We start from the raw sequence: 16,073 nt of genomic DNA, 5'->3' as shown, positions 1-16,073 counted from the left end.
AAAAAGGGAGAAAACCTGAATTTGCTTTTTGCTGGATGTCTCCCAGGTTTTTTATTTTTGTGGGTTTTCATTCCTTGTTGCATCAAGCAGATTGAGAACTATGTTCTCAATACAGCAGAAGCTGCCCTCGTGAATGTTTTTAAGTGTTGGTTGTGAAGTATGAAAGAAAAGCGTTCTTGTACTGATGGGTCCTGTGACATGGTAACTGTCTCACAATCTGCAAAGCTTGTACTCCGGCAAAGCCAGGCTCCCAAATTCAAGGTGCCAATGTGCTCTTCACATAAACAGCAAATCTGGACTCAAGATACGGAACTGCTAAGAGTTTAAACGGACATTTTTCCAGAAGTTCCCAGGGGGGCTCAGAACTGGATCAGTAAGTTCAAGCGTTTGGGCATCTCATACGGTCTCCTCCATCAAGGCTGCTGCCCTAGAAAAAGGTTTTTTTTGTCTTCTTTTCATGTGACTGAAAGTTCTCAAGTTAATGTAAAACTTCAATATCTACAGATTTTATGACAAGAAATGCTTTTGAATTATTTTTTGAGCAATCGTGGTTAGTTTAGGACAGCAGGTCTGAGGACTTGTCACCTCAGTACTTCTGAGGGAGGGTAGAGATGACATGTCGGGGACACGGATGACACATGCACAGACGTGCTGTTTTATTCCGTGCTTTCTGTCACTCGCCCTTGGCCTCTTGTTGTTCAGCAAGTGGCACCGAACCCTGCACCTCATCCCAGGGTGTACTGCGCTGTTCCCTCTGTGCTGATTACTGCCATTCACAGGTATGGGCACAACGTATAGGTCAGTGTCGTTCTGTCACAGAAAAATGTTAAAGCAGTGTAAGAACAGGCTGCTACTGCTTGTTCCAACACTAAGAAAGAACAAATGAATCGAATGTTACAGGCTGTTTTCTCCTTAGCAAGCAAAACCAGCTCTGGACGTACTTTACTTTTTCTGTACTGCTGGACAAAAGGGAACTGTGCTGTTTAATACGTGAATCGGTAAAACATTTTTTATAGGCAGTGAAAGGTCAGGGTGTGCTTTTCACAGGACTGAAGTGCGAGGGTTAGCAACCTGGCTGAATACATAGAAGCACTACTCAAGCTGAAAAATCAATATAACCTGAATTTTTTCTGTGCTGCATAGAAATCGCTATTTTTATGCTGATAGGAAAAACTACTGCTATAATGTTTCTTCTTGGAAAAATGGAATTTTCATGTATTTAAATACAGGAGAACCTCAGCACATCTTATGGCCTGAATTACTGCTAATAAATGACTGTTCTACTAAAACACTCCCCTTACCAGTGTTGCTGGGTTAGCTGATCAAGTGCCAGTGACTACCATGAATTTTGAATGGGTAAAAAAGGTTTTCAAGATTGCCCTAATGTCTGAGAATTTTTGACCCGGTGAAGGAGAATTGTTGAGCTATTGGTGGTGCTGGCATCTTTAGCGGAGAGGATTGTAGTTGGGCAGGGAAGGGAGGAGATGGGAGAATGCCTGGAAATCTAGAGGAAAGGCTTTACTGCTCTCTTAAGCCATGCAAAACTACCTTTGAAGCTCAATGACAGGAAAATGCAAAGTGCAAAAAGCAAGTTACGTTAGTGACTTGGAGGAATTTAAGGCCTAGTTCATCGCAGGCAGCTGCGGATGATCTCCAAGATCCTGTGGCAGTGAATGCTGAGAACGTTTGCAAAATACCTTGCTCTCTGAGAAATGCTCTTCCCCTTCAGAAAAGAGTAAATTCCATGGACTGCGTGCAAGACCTTAATCTATCATTCCTTAACTGTGAAAGGTATCTGGTTATTGTAAGGCACTTGAACAAAAAGGCAGTGATATGCAAGGGTCACCAAGAATTAATCTTTTGCAATGATTCCTAGAACGTTAACAGGTTTGGCCTATCAAGGCTACTGAAAGATGCTTCTAAAAAGTGTAATAGGTTTACCCTAGTCTTTCAGCTATATTGCTCAGAACAAGAATATAAAAATGTCTAGTACCCTAAAATAACACTAACTTGTCATTTTTAAGGCATGACTGACTGAATTTTATAAGCTATGATTGTAAATATAAAATAAAAAAAAGAAGAAAAATCTTAAAAAAACCAGAGCAATGCAGTTATGTACATTCTCCTAAATATACGTAATTCCCACAGCTGTCAAAAAATAATTCACAGACAAAACTAATATGGGAAATATGAACACAATATTTTAGATGTATAGCTTAAAAGTAAATTTTGAAACTCATTCTTTACAGTTCTCGATCCATACTTCTTCAGTAAATATAAATCCTCCTCCCATTTCTGTAAATGGTATTTAAAACGACACCTCTTTTTTTATCAACTTTTTTTATCAGGCTGTGCTATGAGTAAACCACACTTTGTGGCTGCAACCACATTTTTTCTTTAAACCAGGTTGAACTCCCTCAGGTTTAATTGCAGGATCGTGTCCTTGACAGCAGCGAAGACGAAACGAATATTTTCTGTGTCTGTGGCACAAGTGAAGTGGGAATAGATTACTTTCTCCTTGTCTGGATTCTGATCCTGATACAGCTTCAAAATGAAGTCTCTGGCAGCTTTGACATCTTGTTTAGGTCCTAGTCAAAAGCACAAGCAGTGGTTTTGAACAGTTAAAAGCTGTGGGTCAAGGAACAGACATATGGACAGTATCTTAACAGGCTAATTTCATATTTAAATGTGAAGTCGCCATAAAGGCACACTCCCATGTTGGTATTTTCTCATTCATGTGTTAGTGGAGCAAAAACTGTTACAACAGTGCTTTCTAAAATGTCTGAAGTATGCTTTTTTCAACAGTAAAACTTACAGGTCAAGTAATTTTTTATAAAAACCTACGCAACTGAAATAACCCAGCATATATTAATAGTTAGCATATATTATAGTTTGTCAAAGACCATGAGAGAAATTAAATTTTCTGAAACACACAGAGTAAACAGGATTCTCTTTGGCCAAGAGAGGGACATGCGTTTTCTCTGTAGCTATTAAATTATTTTAATTCTTTTCATTATTAATTGGAGGATTCAACGTGATACATGTCTTGCAGAATATAATACTGTATTAAATAATGGAATACGTGTGTCATTATTTTCATCATTCTTTTGGTGACTTTAAGTATCAATAATGTTTGTTAAGGAAAGTTATTCAGGCTGCTTTTTAACTTTGGACTTTCATATAGATAACAAGTTATAATAGTGAACGCAAAACTATACTATGGATTTTTACTATATAAAGATTGGATTAATATCGTATTCCCCAAGTTCCCCCTGTATCTTGTCTCTTGAGATTGAGGATGGAGAAAGGTGCTTCTTCTCATAAATAGTGATCGTGCCACTCTAACAGTAACAGAATGGCTGCAAGAAATCTCGTAAGACTCTGTCCACAATGCTGCAGCAAAAAAAAATTCTAGTAAAACCAAGTAACTTACGTTTGTATTTTAAAGGATAGAGTGGAAAAGCATAGATATCAAATATATAATTCCACTTTCCCTGCTCAATTTAATGAGGAAAAACTAACTGGTTTAAATATGACTGTTAGCTTTGTGAAGATAGCCTGGGATAAATGCTTACCTGTGTATTCTGGAAAGTAACTAATTAGATGGGAATACATTATTTTCTCTTCTAGAAGATCTTTTTTGTTTAAAAACAAAATGACTGAAGAATTCAGAAACCAGGGATATGTAATGATAGTTTTAAATAAGGCCTTGCTTTCTTCCATTCGATTCTACAACAACAAAAATTAGTATGAAGTTACACTCTCTAACAGTAGAAATAACATCAGCAGAGATCATCCAGGTTTTTTTGAAAGCTTTTTAAAAAATACTACGTTTATTAAGCGCAATTGCAATGCATTGGTTGATCATTACTCTACATGTTCTATATCCTTTTACTCACTGAGTTTTGGGTCAGTGCTATGAATGGCATGATGGCATGTGAAATCAAAGCAAGCCTTAATAATAGAAATTATTTGAATTCTTGTATGAGTTAGCGAGCAGCCATGGCCTGCTGCTCCATGAAAGCCTCTTCTGACCTCACAGTGAGAGCTGAAGAAGGGTGTAGCGGGTCAAATATCTGCTGTTAACGTACTGTAACATAGCTGCAGGACAAGAGTATATGTACTCATCTATACTAGTAATGAAGTCTGTCCATTTCAAGAGAGATCTAAGGAACACCACATTCAGAGATTGCTGTTCGGAATTCCTGGGGACAAACCTGTGATAGCAGTCAGTTTGTTATTTATTTCCTGATGTCCAAAGTGAGCATAACAAAATGTTCAAGATGGTGAAAGGAGAAAGAAAATTACAGTTACCAAAGTTGCTCATGCATGAAAAGATGACAGGAAACTTTGAAAACTTGCATCTCGACTACAATGGATATTGTGACACTTCAGCAAGTGAAGTATGCTTTTCACAGTTCAAACAGATCTCGAGAAAGTGATCTGTAAGGGCTTTGGGACTTTAGAGTTCAAATGGTATTAAGCGTTTTTGAAGGACGTTTGAAGGAATCCTCATACTGCAGGATGTAAAGCAACCACTACCAAAAGGAATGCAGTTCCATTAAAATGCTTTTCTCTAATTGCCTACTGTTTTCTTTTTTGCATCCTTCTCTACAACATCTGGCTACTGCTGATGACAGCACTCTAGAACAGATGGGAGAACTCATCTTATGTTTTCTAACCTTAGGAAGGAAGTAAATTTTAAGTTATTTTGTTTTAATTTTCCTTAATTAATGCACAGGTTAATTCTGAAACATCAGAGACTTAAGAAACAAAACAAAAAAACCCTAATTACAGATGACTGAGGTAGTTTTACTTGCTGAGAGATACTGCTGATGCTCAAATTCTCAAACATTTGACATGGCTTAAGAGATTTAAAACGTTTTTAAATCATGTTTTGTCTTTCAAGGTAGAGTTCACTTTACAGGCAGGCTGCTAATTTAATACAACTTCGGGACTGCTTGACCAGCTGCTTCATGTAATTATAGTATTTGCAAATGCTTTTATGAAGACATGTGAATGCTATCCTTCTTAAAAAGCACACATCATCTTTTTCTGTACCTTATTTAGATACCCACTCCTTACCTCATTGTCACATTCTGCCAAGACTTGATCATATTCACTTAATGCAACTAAGAAAATGATGGAAGTAACACTTTCAAAACAATGGATCCACTTCCTTCTTTCTGACCTTTGGCCACCCACATCCACCATCCTGTTAAACAGAAATACAGTCAACGTATTAGTCATTTTCATAAGATACTTTAAGTATATCCAAAGGCCTTATAATAGATTACTTATCCGAGATAAGCTCGAACTGTGGAAAGTATATCTTAACATTGTATGTTCTGTTTAATATTTAAACTTGATTCACTTGCTGTAGTGCTACAACTTTCACTGTTCTTTAGTGGTGGTGTGTGTTAATCCTGCTAAGCACAACGCAGCTGCTTGCTCACTATCCCCCGACACTGTGGGTGGATGGGGGGAGATGAAAGGAAAGAGTATAAGCAAGAAAACTTGGGGCTCAAGATTAAAAAAGCAGTTGTTTAATAAGTGAAGGATAAGTGAAAGAAGAGATAAAGAAAACAAAACAAGTGATGCAAAGGCAATCACTCACCACCTCCCATGGGCAGACTGATGCCCAACCAGTTCCCGAGAAAAAGATGGCCAACCTCCCTAAAGCACTCTCTTTTCATTTTTATCACTAAGCATGACATTATATGATGTGAAATATGTCTTTGGTTAGTTCAGATCATCCGCCTGGCTGCGTCCCCTCCCAACCTGTTGTGCGCCCTCCCAGCCTATTCACCGGAGGGGCAGTGAAACAGAGGTGGCCTTGGTGCTGTACAAACGCTGCTCAGCAAAAGCTAAAACACTGGTATGATGTTGTCAGTACTGTTTTGGTTACAAATCTAAACCAGCACCATATCGGTTGCTATGAAGACAATTAACTTTATCATAGCCAGGCCCAGTATAAGCCACTTGAGGCACAATACAAAATATAACTCTGGGTTTCTTCTGTGCTGGTAGAAGTTCTAGCAAAGGCAGATGTGAACATACTCAATTTTGTTTCCCCACACACTCCAAAATCTCTGTTGCCCCCCCTACCCCCAAGAACTGCAGTGTAGTCATATCTCACTCCTCAAAACAATCAAAATGCTCACAAATATCTTAGTTCCACACCAAATTCCTATGGTTTTGCAGTTAAGTCAGTCCCTCACATTTTATCCAGGTCAAAATACTCCCTAGAACATTCCGTTTGCCGGGAAAAAACAGTTAGGCTGGTTTGACCATGTGTTATCAGAGAGGATTCTGGTACTGTGTTGTAACTGCAGGCAGGTGTTTGTTCATGATGAAATGGATAGTTTGGTGGAATAACATCTATAATCATGGTAGTGTGAATTCTGCGATTTTGAAATAAAAAAATATGCTTTCCCTTAGAAAATCAGTAACCCCACCTGTTGCGATAGCTTGTGTAGTAGCGGATAAGATAATTTTAAGGTGCTCCTCAGACTTTCTTTCAACTTTATGAGTACGTTTGTTTCTCTCAATTCCACTGAACGTAATTTTTTTTTTTTTTGTATGTTATATGGCAGGAAGAATAGAAGTATCTACTGTCGTGACCCTCCGCTTTTTTTCCCCTCCTCCTTTCCCTAACTTTATCTAACTGGAAGTTGTAAACTCACCTGAGAGCTTTAACATACCTATTAGGGCTCTCTCTTCTGAACAATTACAGTCAGAAGGCAAAAACTGTTGGCTCTAAATGGAACTAAACTACATTCGGATATGAGCACTCGTGTTACTACAAATACCTTGCCTCTGCACCCCCCATCCAAGACTTTTAATTAAACTAATAGTTCAGAATACACAGCAATTTGGCTGCTTGAATTGAAAACCTTTTTTCATGTAATGTAAGTTTCAAAAGCAATGTTTTGAAACATCCACCACTCAAGTTACTGTATTAATTTTGGAGACTAAAAGGGCTGGAAACATATGCAACACTCATTGAATGCAAAAGCTTAAAAGACCTTAGAAGTAAAGCTGCAGCAACTACTTCAGAATTGTATACTGAATCATTTGACAGGCAGTCTTACCTAAATATAATATTTTCTAAATCAAAAGGATACTCGATAATTCCTGTAGTTGGAACTCGGACTCTAAGAATATCTTGCTGAGTTGGCACAAATGAGGGCATAGCAATACGATCAAGGTCAGTAAGATAACTGAAAAGTTAAATATACAACAGAAACAAGATTAATGCACTGTCATAGATTAATCACATGGATTCAAAACCAAAGTACTAACCAGCAATCACAGAAGTGTTCCCACAAAAGTAGCTAAACAGAAATTCAGTTGTGCATGGCCTTAGCGCAGTTGTTGTTGGCATAAAACTATAAAACCCTTTACTTTAGCTGAGACCTGAATGTACATTTCAGACAGAATACTACTAATCAAAAGAGATGATGCCTGAATGTTCTATAGACAATCAGCCCACACCCAAAATGATGAATTTTATTTGAATAATCTTTGCTATTACTGCAGAATGAACATGAGAATTAAGGTTTGCACACAGATATCAGTCCCGGTCATAATGTTTACCAACAGTGCTCTATCCCCTGTCACTTCATCCGTGATGCTAATATTGCACACAAATGTGAAAGGTTGCTGGACAGAATTCAGAAAATAATTAATGGAAAGCACTACAAATATGAATGCTTCAAACTTACATATTTTTAATACAAAAGATGATGCATTTAGTTTCTTGTCTGCCCATGCAATCATTCCTAACTTCACCCTCCTTAGTTTCACAAGTTTGTTGTGGTTTCCATGGCTGGGATTAAATTCTAGGATGAATTCCTGTGCCTCAATAAACGAGCAGTGTGTGAGCAAGACACAAAGAACCGATGCCTAGTATTCCTCTCTGCAATCTATCTTCCCACCACTAGAAGGCAACATTAGATCATCCAAAATCCTAACAAGGCATACAGAAAGTATAAGGTGTATTCCAAATCATACAACATGGTTGTAGCACAAACTTTCCTTTACTTAAGCACTAATTCCCCCCTCTTCCTTTGGTGGAAGAAGGAGGGTGTCGGTGTATTCTCCCCTTGCTACCTAAACATCCCTCACATTTGGGGCCCAAAATAAAAAATACTTACACTTAATATTATCACTTACTCAGAAAAGATTTCTCTTAAGAAAATTCCTCCTCTCCAGCAATGTAGCAAATTGCTATTGAATCTCAATTGTAATTAACAGTAGAAGGAAGATTCAATAAAATTTAAAATAAAACTGATTTTCCATTGTGGCTGATTTCTTAGAAAATGAGGCTACAGTAGACCATTAAGTGGCATCCTCCTTCTCCAATGTAGGATTATTTAAGAACAAAGCAGACAAACATCTGTCAAGAATGATAATGCTTAACACACAGGAACAGATTGCCTATGTGTAACCATTCTGAGTTCAAGTTTACCACAAATGCCTAATCTAAATGTTCCTTGCTGCAATTTAACCCTGTTACTTTTCAACCTCGGCAGAAACAGGAATGTAAATTTTCTGTTCTCATGAAACAATCATTTTTTCACAATTAAATTCTTCGAAAATTGGGGGAGAGACTTATCTTCATTCTTATTTATATCGTAGATTTTTCATTTAACTGAACTGTCTGACCTGCCCGCTTGTTGTCAATACATTTTGTACAGCTGTTTTTCATGATTTCCCCCAAGGGAAACTCAGTTATGTACCAGCTGTGTTGACCTCAGAACTGGGAGGGATAATGGTTCCAGTATGTTCAGAAAGCCTAAAATTAGTTTGTTTCATCACTCCAGCTTAAAATTCGTTGTGTACCACAGGCCAACAGAGACACAGGTATAACTAATAAAATCAGAGTGAACCTCTCTCTTCATCTTGAGCTGGCAGTCCGCCAAGTTGGCCAAGAAGGCCAACGGCATCCTGGCCTGTATCAGAAATAGTGTGGCCAGCAGGAGCAGGGAGGTGATCGTGCCCCTGTACTCGGCCCTGGTGAGGCCGCACCTGGAATACTGCGTTCGGTTTTGGGCCTCTCGCTACAAGAAGGACATTGAGGTGCTGGAGCGTGTCCAGAGAAGGGCAACGAAGCTGGTGAAGGGCCTAGAGCACAAGTCTTACGAGGAGCGGCTGAGGGAACTGGGGCTGTTTAGCCTGGAGGAGGCTGAGGGGAGACCTCATCGCGCTCTACAACTACCTGAAAGGAGGTTGTAGTGAGGTGGGTGTTGGTCTCTTCTCCCAAGTAACATGTGATAGGACAAGAGGAAACGGCCTCAAGTTGCGCCAGGGGAAGTTTAGATTGGATATTAGGAAAAATTTCTTCATCGAAAGGGTTGTCAAGCATTGGAACAGGCTGCCCAGGGAAGTGGTTGAGTCACCATCCCTGGAGGTATTTAAAAGATGTGTAGATGTGGTGCTTAGGGACATGGTTTAGTGGTGGACTTGGCAGTTAACGGTTAACGGTTGGACTCGATGTTCTTAAGGGTCTTTTCCAACCTAAATGATTCTATGATTAACTTCATTAAGTCTAGCTTGTCCTTGTAATTACGCAGTGTACTTACTACTTGGCAGAGTCTGAGAGCTGGTACTCCCTCCGTCTGTCATAGCATTCTTGAATTCCTGGGTCTTCCCAGAGCTTCTTGATCGCTTCAACTTGTTTTCTTTCCAGCACTGTTACTTTATCCACTTCCACTTCTTGGATCATCTGAGCACTCTCCTAATCAATTAAATGATTACACTATTGTGAGAAAGGATTGCCATCAGCATGCAGTACACACTCTCCCCTTTCTTTATTATATTCTTCCCATCAGTAAGACTAAGCATCAGACAGGAACTTAGGAGAAAATAAGCAGTTTTAATCCTTGAATGCATTTAATTTTCAAGTCAAATGACTGCTAATGAATGTTTTAAACAAGTTAGTCTTGCTTACTGTCATCCAGGCGTGATTTTTCTTTTTAAAAGGGGACCTTGACAAAGGTTTTTAAACTCACTAAATTTTAATACCAATTTATAATAGTGGTAATGTTTCTAAAATTCTAGATACTTTCTTTAATACAGATATTTTTGGTTTGTTCGTTGGTTTGGTTTGTTTCAGGACAAACCAGAGGCTGACCTAGCATAAACAGTCATCAAGCAGGCATGAAATTCCTACAAGCCATCTTTTGCTTAATGCCTATCTCAGTGAGATACAGCCAAGGTACCACTCTATGGAAAGAAATAATTTTTCTTTGCTGTTAAGTGTAAGACATATTGCAAAGATAAATGTAAGTTTTGCTTTTAAGGGATACAAAAGAATCTACTGTTCTGCAGCGAGTGGTGCAGAATCAAGTTGATTTGCTTGAAGGAAGGGATGTCATCCACAGAGCTTGAGGAGTGGGCCTGTGCAAACTTCATGAAGTTCAACAAGGCCAAGTGTAAGATCCTGCACCTGGATCGGGGCAACCCCCAAGTATCAACACAGGCTGGGGGACGAAGGGATTGAGAGCAGCCCTGCCGAGAAGGACTCGGGGTACTGGTCGGTGAGAAGCTGGACATGAGCCAGCAATGTGCGCTTGCAGCCCAGAAGGCCAACCGTATCCCGGGCTGCATCAAAAGAAGCGTGGCCAGCAGGTCGAGAGAGGTGGTTCTGCCCCTCTGCTCTGGTGATCCTCAGTACAGGATCCACCTGGAGTACTGCGTCCAGCTCTGGGGTCCTCAGTACAGGAAAGACATGGACCTGTTGGAGCGGGTCCAGAAGAGGGCCACAAGAATGATCAGTGGGATGGAACATCTCTCCTATGAAGAAAGGCTGAGAGGGTTAGAGCTGTTCAGCCTGAAGGAGAGAAGGCTCCAGGGAGACATTATTGTGGCCTTTCAGTACTTGAAGGGGGCTTATAAGGAAGACAGGGACGAACTTTTTACCAGGGCCTGTAGTGAAAGGACAAGGGGCAATGGCTTTAAACTGAAGGAGGGCAGACTTAGCTTGGACATAACGGAGAAATTTTTTATGATGAGGGTGATAAGGCACTGGACCAGGTTGCCCAGAAAAGCTGCGGATGCCTCATCCCTGGAAGTGTTGAAGGTCAGGTTGGATGGGGCTTTGAGCTACCTGATCTAGTGGAAGGTGTCCCTGCCCATGGCCAGGGGGGTTTGGACTAGATGATCTTTAAAAGTCCCTTCCAACTCAAACCATTCTATGATTGGAAGTGTTCTTTTCTGTAACTGTTCAACTCAGTATATAGTAATGTTTGCTAATACCTTTAGTAGTCTGGAAAAGTATTGTTCTAAAATGCATTTAATATTGAAATAAATTAACTTATTTAGTGTTTGGAATACAACAGATTGGTTACTGTACATTCAGTTTGCCAACACTTTTTCCAGTGCATTGCTAGAGATCATCTAGGTCATCCTCTTTAAAAATGAAACAAGGTTTCTTCCCAACCTCTTATTTAAGCTTGGGCGAGTCACAAATAGTAATGCTGCACACAGATCTGGTTTGGATCCGGGGCAGTGAATTCTTGGGTCTGAACTGGAAAATCTGAATACTGACAGACCTGTTCATCTAGTCATTCAAAATGAGATAAAGATCAGCCAGAAAACAGCGTTTTTGTAGTTATGGGGTCTTTAAGTTACCATGAGCAACTGCAAAGCAGTGTAACATAGAGCCTAATGCCTCAAAAGCAATTTCTCCTTGCTGAGTTCAAAATAATTTTGAATATTCTAACTCTCAAAAATGTTGTGAATATGCTACTCTTCTGAGTTTTCATACTAAACACTTAAAATGCATTCATAATGCCTGGGAAAATTCTCCATGATTGGAATTATCTTTGATTTTACAGGTATTCTGTTACACAAAACCAAATGCCAAGTCTAAAATAGTAGCTAAAAGCTTTAAACATAGCTGTTATAATTACTGCTACACTCTAAATTGTTAATCAATGTAAATAGTTTAAAATGCATCATGGTATAAACATCCCTGTTAGTATTTCTTGTAGATTCTTTACAGATATAATGTAATCCATATTGGGTTTTTTAACCTTAATTTTACAGAACATAACTATGTTAGCAAGACAGGTAATATTGTCTATTGAATAATTTTTTCTGTTCTGTAATTATTGTATCAAATGTTCATGCTGAGCTAGAACAATGTAGGAAGAGCTTTACCTGTGATTTGTACTTTATTTAGCCACTGTATATGAGGTAACAGATTAGAGACCCTGTGTCCTGGCAGTAACCTTTCTCCTTATTTTCAATCTTATCTGGTGAAAGATGTGCAGAATAATTTGGATTATGAATAACTCTTCCTTCAATTCACTAAAGTCACAGAACAGATACGCTTTTCTAGCGAAAAGAAAGGGCAGTGACATGCAAATACCTATCACAGCATTTTGATTGATTAGGGTTGACTTAGGCTTCATTCCACGCTAAAACTTTGCATGTGTCTAAGAGGGCTTCATGTAACTGTAGCTGCAAAACCAGCTTTGGTACCAGGTCTTTGTGAAAAGTATTTCGTAAGTGTCTACATCTGCAAACCCCAGCCCCTTTATCTGGCCAAGTGCCATGTGACATCAGGAAAAATCCTTTTTGGGAAAATAATTCAGATGAATCCTTCATTTCATAGTGTATAACAAATAGAGTTCAACACTGACAGCTAGTCTCATGCTCGTAATTCAAAGAAAAAAAATCCTACAATGAAGTGAAAAATTACTTATAGCACCATGTGATTTTAGTATCATTCCACAGGTATGTCTTCCTCATCCTCAGTAAACAGGCACGTTACTAATAAAAAACACCTTTGGTATGAATTATGGGTGGATAATATGACATGAAAGCAAGATACAGGAAATTTCAGTTTCTTCAAAATGCAATCATCAAGATAAATGAGTAATGAGTAATCTTAGGAGACAGTGTACAATAATCCAGCCAGGATCTGATCGAAAAGGGGATTAAACTTGAAACACACTCCAAGATATCCTTAGAAGCAGCAGAAAGTCCTTCAACCTGGGCAGTAGGAGAATCCTGTATTTTTTACACTGGGAAATACCAGCATCTTAACTAAAAGGCAGGTGTCGCGGGGTTTTGTGTGAGTGTGTGCGCATGTGCGCGTGAGTGTGTGACAGTTTATTACTAACTGCAAATATTCCTCGTAAGTAACAACCAGAGCAATGCCAGCTATTCCAGCCTCTGACTACTGTAATGATTGAAGTAAATTATTTTTCTACAAAATCGTGTTGACATTATAAAACATATCAATGTAAAATAGGTTTATTTTGTTTGTTTTACATCTAGTTTTAAGTAATACTGATTGTCAAACATTTATATTAGCTATAGCTTAGTTGCAGACATTCTGTATTGTATTCATGGTCAACACAAATATTAATTGCAACTGAACTGAAAATTTGCAAGCCATGGCAAAATTAACTAAGCCCCCAAACTCTATACACAGCTCTTCCAGTACATAATAAGAACCAGTTCTGCTAATCAGGGCTTTTTTTTAAACTGTTGTATCTAACCCACTGAAGGATTTTTGCTGATTATTGCAAATAATCTTTGCCTTTGAATCTGTCACAAACTGTGAAAGCTAAATAATTTTTCTAACCCGCTATAACTCTTTAAGCTAGTTTGACATCTGATAAAATGCTTAAATGTCCTTTTTTTCCTCTGGTTAAACACTACAAAGGGTAACTGAATGATGTAAGATTCCCACAAAGCTCACAGGGCTTTTATTATTTTGCTGTTGAATCCCACCACTGGGAATTCTAGAAAAGGGTTATTAAATCTTGTCAACAGTTAGTAATAATGTAAGTTTACATTTTAACAAATATCTTTTGGCACTGCCAACAACATACCATGAAAGTAGTTTAAATATCATGAAACTTTATAATGGGATTTTGGCAAGAAGCGGACCTCACTGTTTCAAGTGGACAGGGTCGTATCTTAAAACCTTCCTCTGCAACTTGAAGAACACCAGAAATTTAGTTTTCATTTCCCTCAAAGCAAGAGTGGAATTTTATAGAATTCTCACATACCACTAAGAAGTTAGCCCAAGAGAAGTTGTGGAAATATGCAGCGTTGTAATACATGAGCAGAAAGAACAGAAAGGGCTCACTAATATGCGAAGAAAACAAAACAAAACAGATCTACAATCATTACAGACCAAACCAAGGAACAAAGAGGGGAAATGCAAAACAGCACAAGCACATGTTAACGTCAGTTATTGGCATAAAATTTTTTTTAATGAAATGCAAGCAACAAATGAGTTCCAGAATTCACTCTTAATTAAAATATGTATAGCACATTATGCTCTCTCTAAACACGGTGTAAGCAGGAACAGCAAAAGTGACATTAAAAGTGCTGTAACATTTTTGTATTAAAAATCCCTATTCTGAAGTTACCTTACTTCAGGCTGATTTTTTTTAAGTAGACCTCTGCTTCACGATGACATGGTGCAGGTAGAGAAAAGAATACAGATGATAAGGGCAAGTGATTTTAAATGCAACAGAAGTAGGAGAATATACTTGTTTCATTTAAAAAAACACCACCACAAAACAAAACTGAAAAACAAACCTTTTGATCCTGGAAAGAAAACTGATCATGTATAACACAGACAGTAGCAAAATTGTTTGGCAAATACATTCAAAGTCTGTGTCTAAGCTGCTTAGAATACTAAAAATCTATTAGTTTCTTAAAAATCTATTACTGGATTCTCTACCCGAAATCAAATTTAATCCTGCAACTAAAGGGCAACTGATGGTGTATAACAAGCAACACGTCAAGGTTCAATTGTTCATCTGTTTTCATCACAAAGATATACTAAAAAGAAATAAAATAATCAGTAGGGGTCTTGAATATGCCTTTTTCACTTCACACAGTAATACCACTGGGTAAAAGCAGCTTTCTCATCTTCTGTGAAGGTGCCAAGAAACATGCACAAATGCTAGCTGAATGAGAATAATATTAAATACAGCTTGTAGTAAGGACAGATCTTTGCCAGACAAGAAATGGATAATACTACAAGAGACTTTTTTTTAGATATATGAATAAATTTTATCTCCAGCTGTTACATGCGATGCATAGAACTGATTATTTCAGTAAAGCTTCTTTTCGGAGGGTCTGAATCTCCAGACTCGGAAAAAAATTGTATTTGACGTGATACCTTGCAGCTCTGTCATATTTCTTAGGAAACTAAATATTAAATAGAACCCAAAAATGGTTCTGTTTGTTACCTCATGAAGCTCTTTGTATTTATAAGGCCTGAATTTATACATATATTTATTTCTTCACCCATAACCTAGGTTATTACCCCTTTAAAAAGTTTTCTGAGAAAGGCAGTCTGTTTTGGAGCAATAACTACTGAAAGTGTAAACGCCCAGTGGTAAAGACAGGAATTATTTATTTCAAAAGTGCTGTGAGCACTAATGAAGCTCCTATTTTTCTAAGCATTTTTTTATATTTTATGGTGTTTGCACTTTGCTTCCATACCCTAGGTCCTTCCGCATTTGGCTGGGCAAAACAAACTACAAAATGCTCCAACAGAAGTCATACTTGGAAGCTACAGCAGGTTCTTCACAGCAGAGGATGACAGAAGGGACACAAAGTGGTTATGCAGTACTGGGAGGTTACAAGAACAGCCAGTTAAGGGTGTATACTGCTTCAGAAACACATTATTTATCAAGAGATCCTTAGCTACGGCAGAAGTTTAAGTTTTCATACTATGTGAATAGGAAGTTTGTGAGTATCACTGAACACATTTTAGATCTCTAAAAATTTTTACTTTTACAGTGCCACTGAAATACACATTATATCTCACTATAGAATATGTAGAAATACACAATTAAATACTTGCCTCTTCTTCATACTATGGTTAGGCCCATTAATTTAACTTCCGGGAAATATAATGTGATATATTTTGGAAGTCATTGTGTTGTACTAAAACCGTTTTAGTAAACCATTTTAGTTTGCATTAATTTTTATCTCATTTTTTGAAACAGTCCCATCAGTTAATTTGACATAATGAATAGGGTGTGTTTGTTCCTAAAGAAATAAAAAGAGAATACGGGGCGGGGGGG

General features: G+C 38.1%; 1 protein-coding gene across 1 annotated transcript; it reads right to left on the bottom strand.

Annotated features, from left to right (window-relative positions):
* Window positions 1-2,397: 2,397 nt before the first annotated feature.
* Window positions 2,398-9,742, bottom strand: LOC104069271 (guanine nucleotide-binding protein subunit alpha-14; the record flags this gene model as incomplete). Its single annotated transcript, XM_009588233.1, has 5 exons — window positions 2,398-2,588; window positions 3,576-3,729; window positions 5,086-5,215; window positions 7,095-7,223; window positions 9,588-9,742. Coding segments are annotated over 5 exons (759 nt in total), but the record flags the coding sequence as incomplete, so codon positions are not given.
* Between the last annotated feature and the right edge of the window lie 6,331 nt (window positions 9,743-16,073).

Source organism: Fulmarus glacialis, unplaced genomic scaffold (assembly GCF_000690835.1).
Source record: "Fulmarus glacialis isolate BGI_N327 unplaced genomic scaffold, ASM69083v1 scaffold8742, whole genome shotgun sequence".
Classification (NCBI taxonomy): Eukaryota; Metazoa; Chordata; class Aves; order Procellariiformes; family Procellariidae; genus Fulmarus; species Fulmarus glacialis.
The sequence above is the reverse complement of the archived record's forward strand: the minus strand, read 5'-3'. Positions and strand labels throughout refer to the sequence as shown.